Source organism: Balaenoptera musculus, chromosome 19, assembly GCF_009873245.2.
Source record: "Balaenoptera musculus isolate JJ_BM4_2016_0621 chromosome 19, mBalMus1.pri.v3, whole genome shotgun sequence".
Taxonomy (NCBI): domain Eukaryota; kingdom Metazoa; phylum Chordata; class Mammalia; order Artiodactyla; family Balaenopteridae; genus Balaenoptera; species Balaenoptera musculus.
In genome coordinates this window covers 48,415,456-48,430,306 of record NC_045803.1, presented here as the reverse complement: position 1 = coordinate 48,430,306, position 14,851 = coordinate 48,415,456, and the positions used below count along the sequence as shown (strand labels likewise).

Sequence of the window (14,851 nt, the reverse complement as noted above, 5' to 3'; positions counted from 1 at the left end):
TGACCAGGGATCGAACCCACGCCCCCTGCAGTGGAAGCATGGGAAGTCCTAACAACTGGACCGCCAGGAATTCCCTATATTCCCTACTCTTAAAAAAAAAAAAACGAATAGTAGCATACTCTGCATATCATTTCTCACTTTCCTTATTTCACATCTTGGAGATGATACTATGGCCGTATATTTAGCTATACCTTTTTCTTTTCAGTGACTGCATAGTGTTACATTACTGGACAGACGTTACTTTATTTAAGCATTCCTTTATTGAGAGACCTTTAGATTGTCCTCATCTTTACTACAGCAAATAAGACTGCAGTGAATATTCTTCGTATGTGTCTTTGTACACATGTATATTTGTAAATTAGATCTGTAGAAGTAGAATTGTTTGACCCAAGGTTATATGTAGTAAGAAATAAAATAAAATTTATAGGTATAGACAAATTATCTTCTATAAGCCTGGTACTGAATTGCACTCCTACCAAAAATTATGAAAATTCTGACAAGTTATTTAACTCAAAAAGGGAGTCTTTCAATGCAAGTCTTTTATTCTCTTTGATTGGTGTTTCTGTCTTCCTGGACATTGAAGCAAAAAGCAGAGTGTAGAAAGAGAATTTTGAGTATTAGATGATTCACTTGAAGTCAGAATAGTCTTAAGAAGCAGTTTACTCTTTTAAGTCTTGGACCCAATTCTTTTATCCTTGGCTTTTGTATATTCCAGCTTTCATATCTTCAGAAGGTGGGAAGAAACATGGATTCCCCGCTCCCCACCCCCTCAGAACTCTGGGAAGAAACAGTGCAAATAAATCTGAGGCTCTCTTCAGTCTCTGTTCCCCAAATGGAGTGACTTTTAAAAAGTCAAAAATACCGGGCATATGTATGTTATTAGGACCCTCTTTCTGAACAGATTGATTCTGTGAGGTGATTTTGGGTATTTTCTTGGTGAAAACAGCTGGTCCTAACTTAGAAGTAGAACACTGTATTTTGATTCTAAATGCTTTGGGAAAATGCTAACTGTAAGAGCTCAGTTCTTTTTTTCTTCCACAAAATCTCAGCTTACCTCTCCCACTTCCCCTATCAGGCGTGTTAACCAGTAGTCCCCAGATTTAAAAGTTTTCTGATATTTGCAACATTATGTTTGGAATTCAGGAAGGGATAACTGAAATTATTTTGCCTGTTTGTCTTGTCTTTCCTTTTCCTTGTGACTGTTGGTGATTAGGAAGAGAAAACAAGGTGGCCTCTCGTTAGAAGAAGAGGACGAGGAGGATGCCAACGAGGAATCTGGAGGAAGTAGTAGTGAGGGGGAAGATGCAGCTGCAGAGCCAGGAAAAGGCATTGAGTCAGAGGATGCAAGGAAAAAGAAGGAAGATGAACTGTGGGCCAGCTTCCTCAATGACGTAGGACCAAAATCAAAAGTGCCTCCGCGTACACAAGTTAAAGTAAGTTAATAGATGAATGGGATGAATGCTTCCCCAGAAATGCCGGAGGGTCCCCAGATAGATTTTTTAAATTTACAAACTGAGATTTGAGGCTTACAACAGAAATCAGACTAGATGCCTTTGAATAGTAACTCTACTAAGTGAAAAGCAAAGCATTCCCTATGGTAGGAAACACAAGCCTTTCTAATTAAATAAATTTTCAATAAGCATTTAACTGTTTAGAGATGAAATATTTAAGAATAGTTGGAGACAACATGTTTGGATGGATCTTTTAGTTTTCATCCTTAAATGAAACTGATTACACTTCTTTTTTCATAGAGAGGAGAGGAGGCTGAAGAGACAAGTTCAAGTAAATTGTTGGTCAAAGCAGAAGAGCTAGAGAAACCTAAAGAAACAGAAAAAGTTAAAATCACCAAGGTGTTTGATTTTGCTGGTGAAGAAGTCAGGTAAGATGACATTAACAAACTTCAAAACTAGTACTTTTAAAAAGGAGCATCTTTCTAAATGGTGTTAGACATCTGTCCTCATTCCAACCCATCTTAATATTTTGGAAGATTTATATTTGAACTCAAGGAAAGCAGTGGTTCCATTGATTATCAGGGAATATGAGAAAGGTCCTTTTACATATGGTAATGTAGTTGGGGGCATTATGAAGTGGTTGGCTGAACAGAAACAAGAAAACGTAAGAGTTAAGTATTTGGTTTCACTTACTCATGCCGTGCTTTGTGACTTTGGCTATTTCTCCCTTTATTACTTCCCTTAACTTTGACGTATAAGCCCCAGTGAAACCTTTGAAATCAGGTGAGAATTGAAAGTACTAGGAGAGAAATTTGATTCTGATATTATTTCCTCATCTTAATATTATTTTTTTAATTGATTCATAGGTTTGTTACTAGTTTAGAAAAACATTATAGGCTTAATACTCTTGGCCGTTCTAGATGAGAGCCACATGCCCAGAATTTCTTCTTCCCATTTATTTAAAATTTTAATATGAAAACAGCAGATCTGTAATTTAGAGCTGGACAAGAACAGATGAAGTGCCTGCCAATCAGTAATTTTATAGATGGTCACATTTATTTTCCTTGACAGTAATTAATTAGACTTGTTTACTCTCTGTAAATATAATTTCCCCTAAAGTTGATACTCTTTAAAATAATTTCTAGTTTCCAACAATTATTTCATCTAGTGAAAATATATCTTAGAAAAAAGTTTGGCATTATTAGTTTTTGTTTGTTTGTTTTTAACATTTATTTATTTATTTATTTGGCTGCGCCGGCTCTTAGTTGCGGCATGCGGGATCTTCATTGCAGCGTGCGGGATCTTTGGTTGCAGCGTGTGGGAACTTTATAGTTGCAGCATGCGGGATCTAGTTCCCTGTCCAGGGATCGAACCTGGGCCCCCCTGCATTGGGAGCACAGAGTCTTAACTGCTGGACCACCAGGGAAGTCCCGGCATTATTAGTTTTATAAATGATGTGAAGCAAAACTTTTTATTATTGTTATTATTTGTTGTTGTTGTTGGTGGTGGTGGCTCTTTTTATTTTTTACTTTTTTTTTTTATTGGAGTAGAGTTGATTTACAGTGTTGCGTTACTTTCTGCTCTACAGCACAGTGAATCGGTTATAGATATACATATTTCCACTCTTTTAGTATTACTTTTTTTCTCCCCAAATTTTTTTTCTGAAAAATTTTACACTTATAAAAATGTTGCAAGAATAGTATTACAGTGAACACCCATATACCTATCATACTGATTCACCACTTGTAAATGTTTTGCCCCTCTCTCCACCATCTGTTTCCGTATTTCTCTCTTTTTGTTTTGGCTGAACCATTTGAGAATTGTAGACATCATGACACTTCACTCTTAAATACTTAATCATTGTTTCCTAAGAACAAGGATCTTCTCCTTTGTGACGCAATATAACTCTCACATTCGGTAGATTACACATTAATGCAGATTGTTATCTAAATTCTCTGTAGTGAAGGACCCTGATTTTAAATTTTCAACCTGTTGCAGACCAATACTTTTGTAAAACACAATAAATAGGAATTATTAGAGAAGTAAATTAAGAAGAGATACAAAATACAAGCGCAAACTTTTTAAAAAATATTTATTTAGGCTGTGCTGGGTCTTAGTTGGTGGCTCGTGGGATCTTCGTTGCGGCATGCTGGCTCTTTGTTGTGGCATGCGGACTTCTTTTTCTTTTTCTTTTTTTTTTAAAATAAATTTATTTATTTTTATTTTTATTTATTTTTGGCTGCGTTGGGTCCTCGTTGCTGTGTGCAGGCTTTCTCTAGTTGCGGCGAGCAGGGGCAACTCTTCGTTGCGGTGCGCGGGCTTCTCATTGCGGTGGCTTCTCTTTGTTGCAGAGCACGGGCTCTAGGCACATGGGCTTCAGTAGTTGCAGCACGTGGGCTTCAGTAGTTGTGGCTCGCAGGCTCTAGAGCGCAGGCTCAGTAGTTGTGGCACACGGGCTTAGTTGCTCCACGGCATGTGGGATCTTCCTGGACCAGGGCTCGAACCTGTGTTCCCTGCATTGGCAGGCGGATTCTTAACCACTGCGCCACCAGGGAAGTCCTGTACCTCTTTTTAATTTATTTTTCTAATAATTTCTTTTTATTGTGTTTTAAAAAAGTATTGGTCTGCAACAGGTTGAAATTTTTAAATCATGGTCCTTCACTACAGATAATTTAGACAATGATCTGCAATAATGTGAAAGTAATGAGGATGGAAGTGTGGATTTTAAAGCAGTTTCATTAAGTTCAGGATTTTCATTTTTACTTTTTCCAAACAAAGCCAGTAATAACTATATTTTCTTTTTTTTCCCTCCAGTTTTATTGAGAAATAATTGACATACAGCACTGTATAAGTTTAAGGTGTACAGCATAATGATTTGACCTAGGTACCTCATGAAATTATTAGTAGTAACTGTATTTTCAGAGTTCATCTTCAGTGCTTCATAAGTAGTCAGTTCCAGTAATTTATCCTGTCAAGTTATAATTAAATTTAAGTTATATTTCAGTGGGAAAAAGGAATTCTGGATGCATGAATTTCCTATGTGTGGATTTTTTTAATGGAAAATATAATTCAAAACATTCTGTGAAACATGTTAACCTATAGGAACTGTTCTTCAGGCTTTTAACTTTCATTTTTACTCTTAGAGTTTATTTGTTTCTGAAAAATATGTTGAATTACTTCCTTGTGTGAAAGTACTAAGATTATTAAAAACACCAAACTGGGAATTCCCTGGCAGTCCAGTGGTTAGGACTCCACAGTTACACTGCTGAAGGCCTGGGTTCAATTCGTGGTTGGGGAACTAAGATCCTGCAAGCTGCTCAGCACGGCCAAAAAAAACACCAAAAAAATACCAAACAAAGCAGGCAAATAAGCATGTTTTACTGTCTAATTGAGATCTTTAAAATTGGGGACCATATGGTTATTGTTTTTCTTTTAGAAGTACTAAGTTTATTTTGTAGTTCATCATTCTCAAGGCACTTTCTTCTTCATAACCATTGTACTTCAGCATGCATTATAACATATGCATATTTATGATCAACTTTCAGTTGATCAAAAATAGAGTCATTTAAATTTAATGCATTAGCTTTACATAATTCACAGTTTTTACTACTGTACTAAGAACAGTGGGGGGTTTTTTATGTGGTAAGAGTTTTCTCAATGAAGGAAGCAGTGTATTAATTTATGTTCTAGCACAAACTCCTTAATCTAAACTGTTTCCCTGTCTTGCAGCTGTGCCATTGGAAGATATTCTTCTAAACACTTAAACTTCATATCTCATCTGTTGACATGTGATCCTACTTTTATTATACAGATCAGTGTCAGTTAATGTTTGTCAGCAAAAAACTGATAAAAAAGAATCCTTTATATCACCCTCATGATTAAATCACATATACTAAAATAATTTTCATATTAGCAATAATCTGTTGTTCTTCAAATTGCATTGAAGAAACACTTTGCTAACTTTGTTAATAGTTTCTCTATCATAAGCCAGATCCTGAATACTTTTAAGCCATGGTATCATTGGAAAGTTGTACTTGAACTACCTTCTTTGTCAAGATTTCCAAGCAGACACCTTTGATATAGTCTTTTACTAATGTCCTGGGAATGGTATATGTTTTTCTTAGTTAGCAACCAAAAGTACTCCTTTCTCAGAAGGCCACAATGCTAACGTAGGGAATTTTGTATCTTTTTATTGACTTTTTAATTCAGTACTCTTTCTTTCAAAAAATTATTTTGATTTTGAACTTATTTCTTCATGTTTTATATGTAAATGCTGCAGAAGTTTTGGTGGATTTGTTGCTTTATTAGCCAAAACATCTCTGCAAAGAACTCACTGTGGTTTTAGTGCTGCATGATCAAAACCCAAGCCCAGTGTATGAGGGCTCATAGAGTAAAAGCAGTTTGACCTTGGTTGTCCTTCATTTCTTCAGAGTCACTTCCGTCATCATCATGTGGTTTACTACTACTGCTGCATTCAGGAAACGTGGGCTTTTTTGCAGAAGCGTACAGTGTAGGTTGTTTTGCCATCAGTAAATGAGGATTAAAAAATAATACCAAATTTCCTTTCTTAATTTAGTTATTAAACTATAAATTTTAAAAGTCACACTTGGTCAAAAATTAAAATGATTGTAAAAATTTATAAAAAGAAATGCTTATATTTTATCACATTTTTGGGTTTTAATTGATAAAATAACCCTAAACTTTCATACACACTGTAATGTGGTCTTACTGCACAAGACTAATATCACATGTGACCATCTTGCAAGTTTGACAGTACCTGAATTGGTCTATGTTCTGTTTAATGCAATGAGTCCATCATTCATGTCTTGAATATTGTGACATTGTTAAATTGCTAAGCAAGTTTCTAAATACTCAAAATTTTTGTACCTATCTTGTCTTAGACCAATAACAGGTAGTTTTGCAGGCCACATTTTTGGTAGCTCTATATACAGTTCTACACAAATCTTTCCCTAGTTATTCTAAAATGTTCTTTTTTTAAAAAATAAATTTATTTATTTTTATTTTTATTTTTGGCTGCATTGGGTCTTTGTTGCTGTGCATGGGCTTTCTTTCGTTGTGGCGAGCGGGGGCTACTCTTTGTTGAGGTGCGCGGGCTTCTCGCTGCAGTGGCCTCTCCTGTTGCGGAGCACGGGCTCTAGGTGTGCAGGCCTCAGTAGTTGTGGCACGCAGGCTCAGCAGTTGTGGCACGCGAGCTCTAGAGCGCAGGCTCAATAGTTGTGACACTCGGGCTTAGTTGCTCCGTGGCATGTGGGATCTTCCCGGACCAGGACTCGAACCCATGTCCCCTGCGTTGGCAGGCGGATTCTTAACCACTGTGCCACCAGGGAAGCCCCAGAATGTTCTTAATAGCTATATTTCTTGTTCAGTCCAACCTCCAATCCAAGATTACACTCTGCGTTTAGTCTTTTATTTATTTATTTATTATTTTAATAAATTTATTTACTTTATTTTATTTATTTTTGGCTGCGTTTGGTCTTCATTGCTGCGCCCGGGCTTTCTCTAGTTGTAGCAAGCAGGGGCTACTCTTCGTTGTGGTGCGCAGGCTTCTCATTGCAGTGGTTTCTCTTGTTGCAGAGCACGGGCTCTAGATGTGCGGGTTTCAGTAGTTGTGGCTCGAGGGCTCTAGAGCACAGGCTCAATAGTTATGGCACACGGGCTTAGTTGCTCCACGGCATGTGGGATCTTCCCAGACCAGGGATCAAACCCGTGTCCCCTGCATTGGCAGGCAGATTCTTAACTACTCTGCCACCAGGGAAGTCCCTGCATTTAGTCTTTTTTTTTTTTTTTTAATGGACTTTATTATGTTGAGGTAGGTTCCCTCTATGCCCACTTTCTGGAGAGTTTTTATCATAAATGGGTGTTGAATTTTGTCAAAAGCTTTTTCTGCATCTATTGAGATGATCATATGGTTTTTATTCATCAATTTGATAATATGGTGTATCACATTGATTGATTTGCGTATATTAAAGAATCCTTGCATCCCTGGGATAAATCCCACTTGATCATGATGTATAATCCTTTTAATGTGTTGTTGGATTCTGTTTGCTAGTATTTTGTTGAGGATTTTTGCATCTATATTCATCAGTGATATTGGTCTATAATTTTCTTTTTTTGTAGTATCTTTGTCAGGTTTTGGTATCAGGGTGATTTTGGCCTCATAGAATCAATTTGGGAGTGTTCCTTCCTCTGCAATTTTTTGGAAGAGTTTAAGAAGGATGGGTGTTAACTCTTCTCTAAATGTTTGATAGAATTCACCTGTGAAGCCATCTGGTCCTGGACTTTTGTTTGTTGGAAGATTTTTAATCACGGTTTCAATTTCATGACTTGTGATTGGTCTGTTCATATTTTCTATTTCTTCCTGGTTCAGTCTTGGAAGGTTATACCTTTCTAAGAATTTGTCCATTTCTTCCAGGTTGTCCATTTTATTGGCATAGAGTTGCTTGTAGTAGTCTCTTAGGATGCTTTGTATTTCTGCGGTGTCTGTTGTAATTTCTCCTTTTTCATTTCTAATTTTATTGATTTGAGTCCTCTCCCTCTTTTTCTTGATGAGTCTGGCTAAGGGTTTATCAATTTTGTTTATCTTCTCAAAGAACCAGCTTTTAGTTTTATTGATCTTTGCTATTGTTTTCTTTGTTTCTATTTCATTTATTTCTTCTCTGATCTTTATGATTTCTTTCCTTCTGCTAACTTTGGGTTTTGTTTGTTCTTCTTTCTCTAGTTCCTTTAGGTGTAAGGTTAGATTGTTTATTTGAGATTTTTCTTATTTCTTGAGGTAGGCTTGTATAGCTATAAACTTCCCTCTTAGAGCTGCTTATGCTGAATCCCATAGGGTTTGGATCGTTGTGTTTTCATTGTCATTTGTCTCTAGGTATTTTTTGATTTCCTCTGATTTCTTCAGTGATCTCTTGGTTATTTAGTAACGTATTGTTTAGCCTCCATGTGTTTGTGTTTTTTACGTTTTTTTTCCCTGCAATTCATTTCTAATCTCATAGCGTTGTGGTCAGAAAAGATGCTTGATATGATTTCAGTTTTCCTAAATTTACTGAGGATTGATTTGTGTCCCAAGATGTGATCTATCCTGGAGAATGTTCCATATGCACTTGAGAAGAAAGTGTAATCTGCTGCTTTTGGATGGAATGTCCTATAAATATCAACTAAATCTATCTGGTCTATTGTGTCATTTAAAGCTTCTGTTTCCTTATTTATTTTCATTTTAGATGATCTGTCCATTGGTGTAAGTGATGTGTTAAAGTCCCCCACTATTATTGTGTTACAGTTTATTTCCTCTTTTATAGCTGTTAGCAGTTGCCTTATGTATTGAGGTGCTCCTATGTTGGGTGCATATATATTTATAATTGTTATATCTTCTTCTTGGATTGATCCCTTGATCATTATGTAGTGTCCTTCCTTGTCTCTTGTAACATTCTTTATTTTAAAGTCTATTTTATCTGATATGAGTGTTGCTACTCCAGCTTTCTTTTGATTTCCATTTGCATGGAATATCTTTTTCCATCCTGTCACTTTCAGTCTGTATGTGTCCCTAGGTCTGAAGTGGGTCTCTTGTAGACAGCATATAGATGGGTCTTGTTTTGTATCCATTCAGCAAGCCTGTGTCTTTTGGTTGGAGCATTTAATCCGTTCACGTTTAAGGTAATTATCGATATGTATGTTCCTATGACCATTTTCTTAATTGTTTTGGGTTTGTTTTTGTAGGTTCTTTTCTTCTCTTGTGTTTCCCACTTAGAGAAGTTCCTTTAGCATTTGTTGTGGAGCTTGTTTGGTGGTGCTGAATTCTCTTAGCTTTTGCTTGTCTGGTAAAGCTTTTGATTTCTCCATCAAATCTGAATGAGATCCTTGCTGGGTAGAGTAATCTTGGTTGTAGGTTCTTCCCTTTCATCACTTTAAGTATATCATGCCACTCCCTTCTGGCTTGTAGAGTTTCTGCTGAGAAATCATCTGTTAACCTTATGGGAGTTCCCTTGTATGTTATTTGTCGTTTTTCCCTTGCTGCTTTCAATAATTTGTCTTTGTCTTTAATTTTTGCCAGTTTGATTACTATGTGTCTCGGCATTTTTCTCCTTGGATTTATCCTGTATGGGACTCGATGCGCTTCCTGGACTTGGGTGGCTATTTCCTTTCCCATGTTAGGGAAGTTTTCGGCTATAATCTCTTCAAATATTTTCTCTGGTCCTTTCTCTCTCTCTTCTCCTTCTGGGACCCCTATAATGCGAATGTTGTTGCGTTTAATGTTGTCCCAGGGGTCTCTTAGGCTGTCTTCATTTCTTTTCATTCTTTTTTCTTTATTCTTTTCTGCAGCAGTGAATTCCACCATTCTGTCTTCCAGGTCACTTATCCATTCTTCTGCCTCAGTTATTCTGCTATTGATTCTTTCTAGTGTAGTTTTCATTTCAGTTATTGTATTGTTCATCTCTATTTGTTTGTTCTTTAATTCTTCTAGGTGTTTGTTCTTTAATTGTTGTAGGTCTTTGTTAAACATTTCTTGCATCTTCTTGATCTTTGCCTCCATTCTTTTTCCGAGGTCCTGGATCATCTTCACTATCATTATTCTGAATTCTTTTCCTGGAAGGTTGCCTATCTCCACTTCATTTAGTTGTTTTTCTGGGGTTTTATCTTGTTCCTTCATCTGGTACATAGCCCTCTGCCTTTTCATCTTGTCTGTCTTTCTGTGAATGTGGTTTTTGTTCCACAGGCTGCAGGATTGTAGTTTTTCTTGCTTCTGCTGTCTGCCCTCTGGTGGATGAAGCTGTCTAAGAGGCTTGTGTAAGTTTCCTGATGGGAGGGACTGGTGGTGGGTAGAGCTGACTCTGCATTTAGTCTTAAGAGTCCCTCTGTGTTGTAGAGTGTCTCTCAGTTTGGGTTGTTGCATTGTTTCCTCATGGTTAACTTCATATTAATCACTTTAGACAAAAATACTACATTGATGATGTTTTGTCCTCCTCAGTACATCTCATCATTGACACCGATTATTGGTGGCAATAAGTTAGACTACTTAGGCAATATGTGTCAGAATTCTCCATTGCAAAGACACCCTTTTCCCATATAATCATTTTAGGGATCCATTAAATAAATCTTGATGATGTGAATTAAGAATGTATTTTGCTGGGCTTCCCTGGTGGTGCAGTGGTTAAGAATCCGCCTGCCAATGCAGGGGACACGGGTTCGAGCCCTGGTCTGGGAAGATCCCACATGCCGCGGAGCAACTAAGCCCGTGCGCCACAACTACTGAGCCTGAGCTCTAGAGCCTTCGAGCCACAGCTACTGAAGCCCACGTGCCTAGAGCCTGTGCTCCGCAGCAAGAGAAGCCACCGCAGTGAGAAGCCTGCACACAGCAACAAAGACCCAATGCAGCCATTATTTAATTAATTAGTTAATTAATTAATTAATTATAAAAAATAAACAGGGAACTCTCTTTAAAAAAAAAAAAAAAAAAAAAAGAATGTATTTTGCTGCCAGAAATCATACTGGGAACTATTGAGCTATCCAACAGAGGTTAGTAGAACACTGATAGTGAACCAAAGTCCTACAGAAATAATACAGAAAGTGTTTAATATATCGTTGGGAATATAGGTTTTAAATTTTTGGAAATTTTTCTTGGCTCGCATTATTTCCCATGTGTCATATAGGATATCTAAGAAAGATTTATTATAACTTCACCATTGACTTTACATAGAGAGTAATGAGAAAAGCTGGTGAATAACTGTCGTTATGAGAAATCATTAAATTTCCTGATCAAATTAAATTTTGTGGATTTATTAATATTTATAAATATAGTTGACTGACACAAATTTTCTATTTCTTTTTTTCTTTTAAAAAATTTTTTTTTTCTTTCATTTTTTAAAGCAAATGGATGATGATTTTAAATACTGGATGAGTATTCAGAGAACCTGCTGTTTCCATCATTTGTCAGAAGAGGGCAGCACCATATCTATCAAAAAAACAGCAGTATGAATAAGGAAACACTTTTTTTTCCGTAAATATGCACACTCTCACGCACATATATTTTATACTCAAAAGTAATATATGCTTATTACTTTAAACACATACGTGCAGAGATATATAACATGACAAGTGAAAGTTCTGTGTAACGCCTTCCTCCTAAAAAAACCCAAAAATTCTGTTAATAATTGTCATGTTGGCAGGATTTTTTTAAAAACTTCAATTATTTATACTTAAATTTAGGTATTATAAGGAACCCTCATGTAGGAACTTGGAGGGCCTGAATTTTGACAACCAGATGCAAAGTTGGTAAATGGATTTGAGCATGTCTTTTAATCTCTTGATGTCATTATTCTGCTTTTCCTTTTTGTCTTTGTATCAAGTTAAGAAATGTGAGAAAGAGCTACTGATGACTGGGAGGAATTTGTAAGTGTAAGCATAAGGTAGTGTTAGCACAAAGTTAGTCTTTTGGGTTTTTTCTAATTATGTTTTACTTGTTAAATTTAGGATTTTTACCTTTTTGTTTCGGTTTTCTCCCACTTGAAAAATGTGTAGCTTATTAACCTTGGTGAATGAGGAAATACAGTATTTTTTATCCTTCCCTATCATATAACCAGCTGAGCCAGTTAGCTCAGAATTTCCTAAATGATTCACCTTTTGGAAGAGGCCAGTCATGGAAAGTTTCTGCCTAAATAAAGACTTCTCAGGAAGTTCTGATTAAGTGAAAATGAAGTTAAGATGGAATTCCTTCTGCTAGCACTTGAATTAACTGTTGCTAATGATGGGCCTTTTCCTGTCAGGGTTCCCTCTTGTACATTAGGAGTGGTCTATAATTTAACTGTTCTCCTACTTGAAGATATTTTGATAGCGAATCCTGCCCCCCCTCCCCCCGTCTGCATCTAGGTCAACGCCTGACTTGCAGGATCTTAGTTGCCTGAACAGGGATTGAACCCAGGCCCCGGCAGTGAAAGCACCGAGTCCTAACCACTGGACCGCCAGGGAATTCCTGCGAATCTGTTCTTATTGCTTGTTAAAAGTGGAGTTCTTCTAGGCATATTCTCAGTATACAGTAATCTGCTTATTATTACTTTGTGTCATTTATCAAAGTCCCTGAGAGAAATATTCCAGTTTAAAGAACTTGTTTCCTAGTGAATATGAATAAGACTTTTTTTAAAAAGATAAATTTATTTATTTTATTTTTGGCTGCATTGGGTCTTCGTTGCTGCGCATGGGGTTCCTCTGGTCGCGGCGAGCAGGGGCTACTCTTCGTTGTGGTGCGCAGGCTTCTCACTGCGATGGCTTCTCTTGTTGCGGAGCACGGGCTCTAGGCTCGCGGGCTTCAGTAGTTGCAGCATGCAGGCTCAGTAGTTGTGGCTCGTGGGCTCTAGAGCGCAGGCTCAGTAGTTGTGGCGCTTGGGCTTAGTTGCTCTGCGGCATGTGGGATCTTCCTGGACCAGGGCTTGAACCCGTGTCCCCTGCATTGGCAGGAGGATTCTTAACCACTGTGCCACCAGGGAAGTCCATGAATAAGACTTTGACAGTAAGAAATTAATAGAGATATTCCCACAACTTATACTTTTTTCCATGCTTCCTTTATGCCACTTACTATATATCATGTTTTGTTATGATTTGTTTTCATGGTTGGCTGTCCTGATGGACTGTGAGCCAGTCAGGGCAGAGACCATGTCATATCTTTTTATATGTCTCATGTTAAACACAGTGCCTGCATCTAGGTCGCTTTTCAGAAAATGTCCACTGAATTGTCTTAGGTTGCTGGTAGAAAAGTTTTGTTAGTACTGTGGTAAAACAAGTAAACAAAACATACTTTGCATAGTCTTCTTTTACTTTCCCTATGATTTGGGCCACTTGATCTTTAACTTCTCTCATCACCAGCATTCTAAAGTTTCATAATGATGTGCCTTTATGTAGATCTTTTTAAATTGCTGGGTCATGGCAGTTCCCCGGTGGCCTAGTGGTTAGGATTCAGCACTGTCACTGCTGTGGCCCGCATTCGATCCCTGGTCGGGGAACTGAGATCCCACAAGCTGCGTGGTATGGCCAAAATATTTTTAAAAATAAATAAATAAAATAAATTGCTGGGTCAAATATTCTGTGGAACAATCATTTTGTGGAAACTTCTAGGAAATTTTTCTTTTTGTTCATAACTTCCCATATTTTCTTATTCTGAAATTCCTATTGGTTAAATTGATGTAATAGTAAGGCTCTGCTAGGCTATGCTGGGGTAACAAATAAACCCAGAAAGTCCGTAGCATAACACATATTTATTTCTTACTGGTACAAAGTCCAACACAGGTTGGGTAGCACTACATCTTACAACTCAGCCGTCCGAAACACGTAGGAAACACATAGCCTTTGAGGTTGCTGTGGCAAAGGAAGAGCGAATAGATACATCTTCATTTAATTTGTCTGTTTTGAGAATGAGACTTCAGCCCTGCCATCTGAATCTGGAACTTATGTGATTTTCATTTCTCCAACGAGTAATGGGTTCTGGGTTGGGTAGGGGTCAGTAGCCTGTGGTATAAGGTAGAGAAGGGGATCTGGGACCTAGACGCTCCTGATACAAACTTTCAACTAGTTTTAGCCCCACTCCTCTCCCCGACCTTCAAAGTTTCCTGGTATCTCAATTTACTGAGCCTTTCTAGGATACTGCTTGCTTGTTGGCCATTTCACATGGTTACCAACTTGAGAGATTAGAGCAAAGACTTAAGTCAACTATTACTTGTGTGTTTGCTTTCTACCGTCAAAAAATTTGATTGACATCTTTCTCCTATTATACCTGTTCTTATCCTTGTGTAGTTTTGCCTTTGTAAATTTGTTTACCACTGTTTGGCAGGGTTTTGGTAGGGAGTAGAGTTCAAACCACCATTTCCAAGTGGAAGTTTCCACTTGTTCTTCATAAGCCATCTCAGGTCTGCCCCAGATTCTACCCAGGGCAAGGAGATTTAAAGCAACTTTCTAGGCCAGTACTCTGGGACTCTGCATTAAGCCTCAGGTTTGGATGTAGGTTTATTTTGGTTGTCTCTATAGCAGTGTAAGTAATCACCCCAGAATTTAGCAGCTTAAAACAGTTGTTTTATTGTAATTTCTTGTAGTTCCGGGGTGGCTGGACTCAGCTAGATGGTTCTTGTGCAGAACCTCTCATGCAGTTGTAGTTAGTGGCTGGGTCTGGGGCCATCTTGAAAGTTTATTTACTCGCATGTGTGGTGCCTGGGCCAGGAAGAAACACCTGGGGTCTGGAACGGGCTCCTTAGGTATCTCTCTCTCAGTGGTATTCCCATGTGTTCTCTCCAGCATGGCGGCTTCAGGGCAGCCAGACTTCTTGTGTGGTAACTTGGGGTTTCAGAGGTGCATTCTTGAGAGAGAGCCACCTGGAAGCTCTATCACCTTTTCTCAGTGAGCCT

General features: G+C 37.7%; 1 protein-coding gene across 1 annotated transcript in view; it reads left to right on the top strand.

Moving 5' to 3' along the window:
- Nucleotides 1–14,851, top strand: part of CFDP1 (craniofacial development protein 1) — a 138,416-nt gene that overhangs the window by 10,833 nt on the left and 112,732 nt on the right. The window contains 2 exon segments of the mRNA XM_036833772.1: nt 1,214–1,433; nt 1,752–1,879. Coding sequence (XP_036689667.1) covers nt 1,214–1,433; nt 1,752–1,879 — 348 coding nt within the window.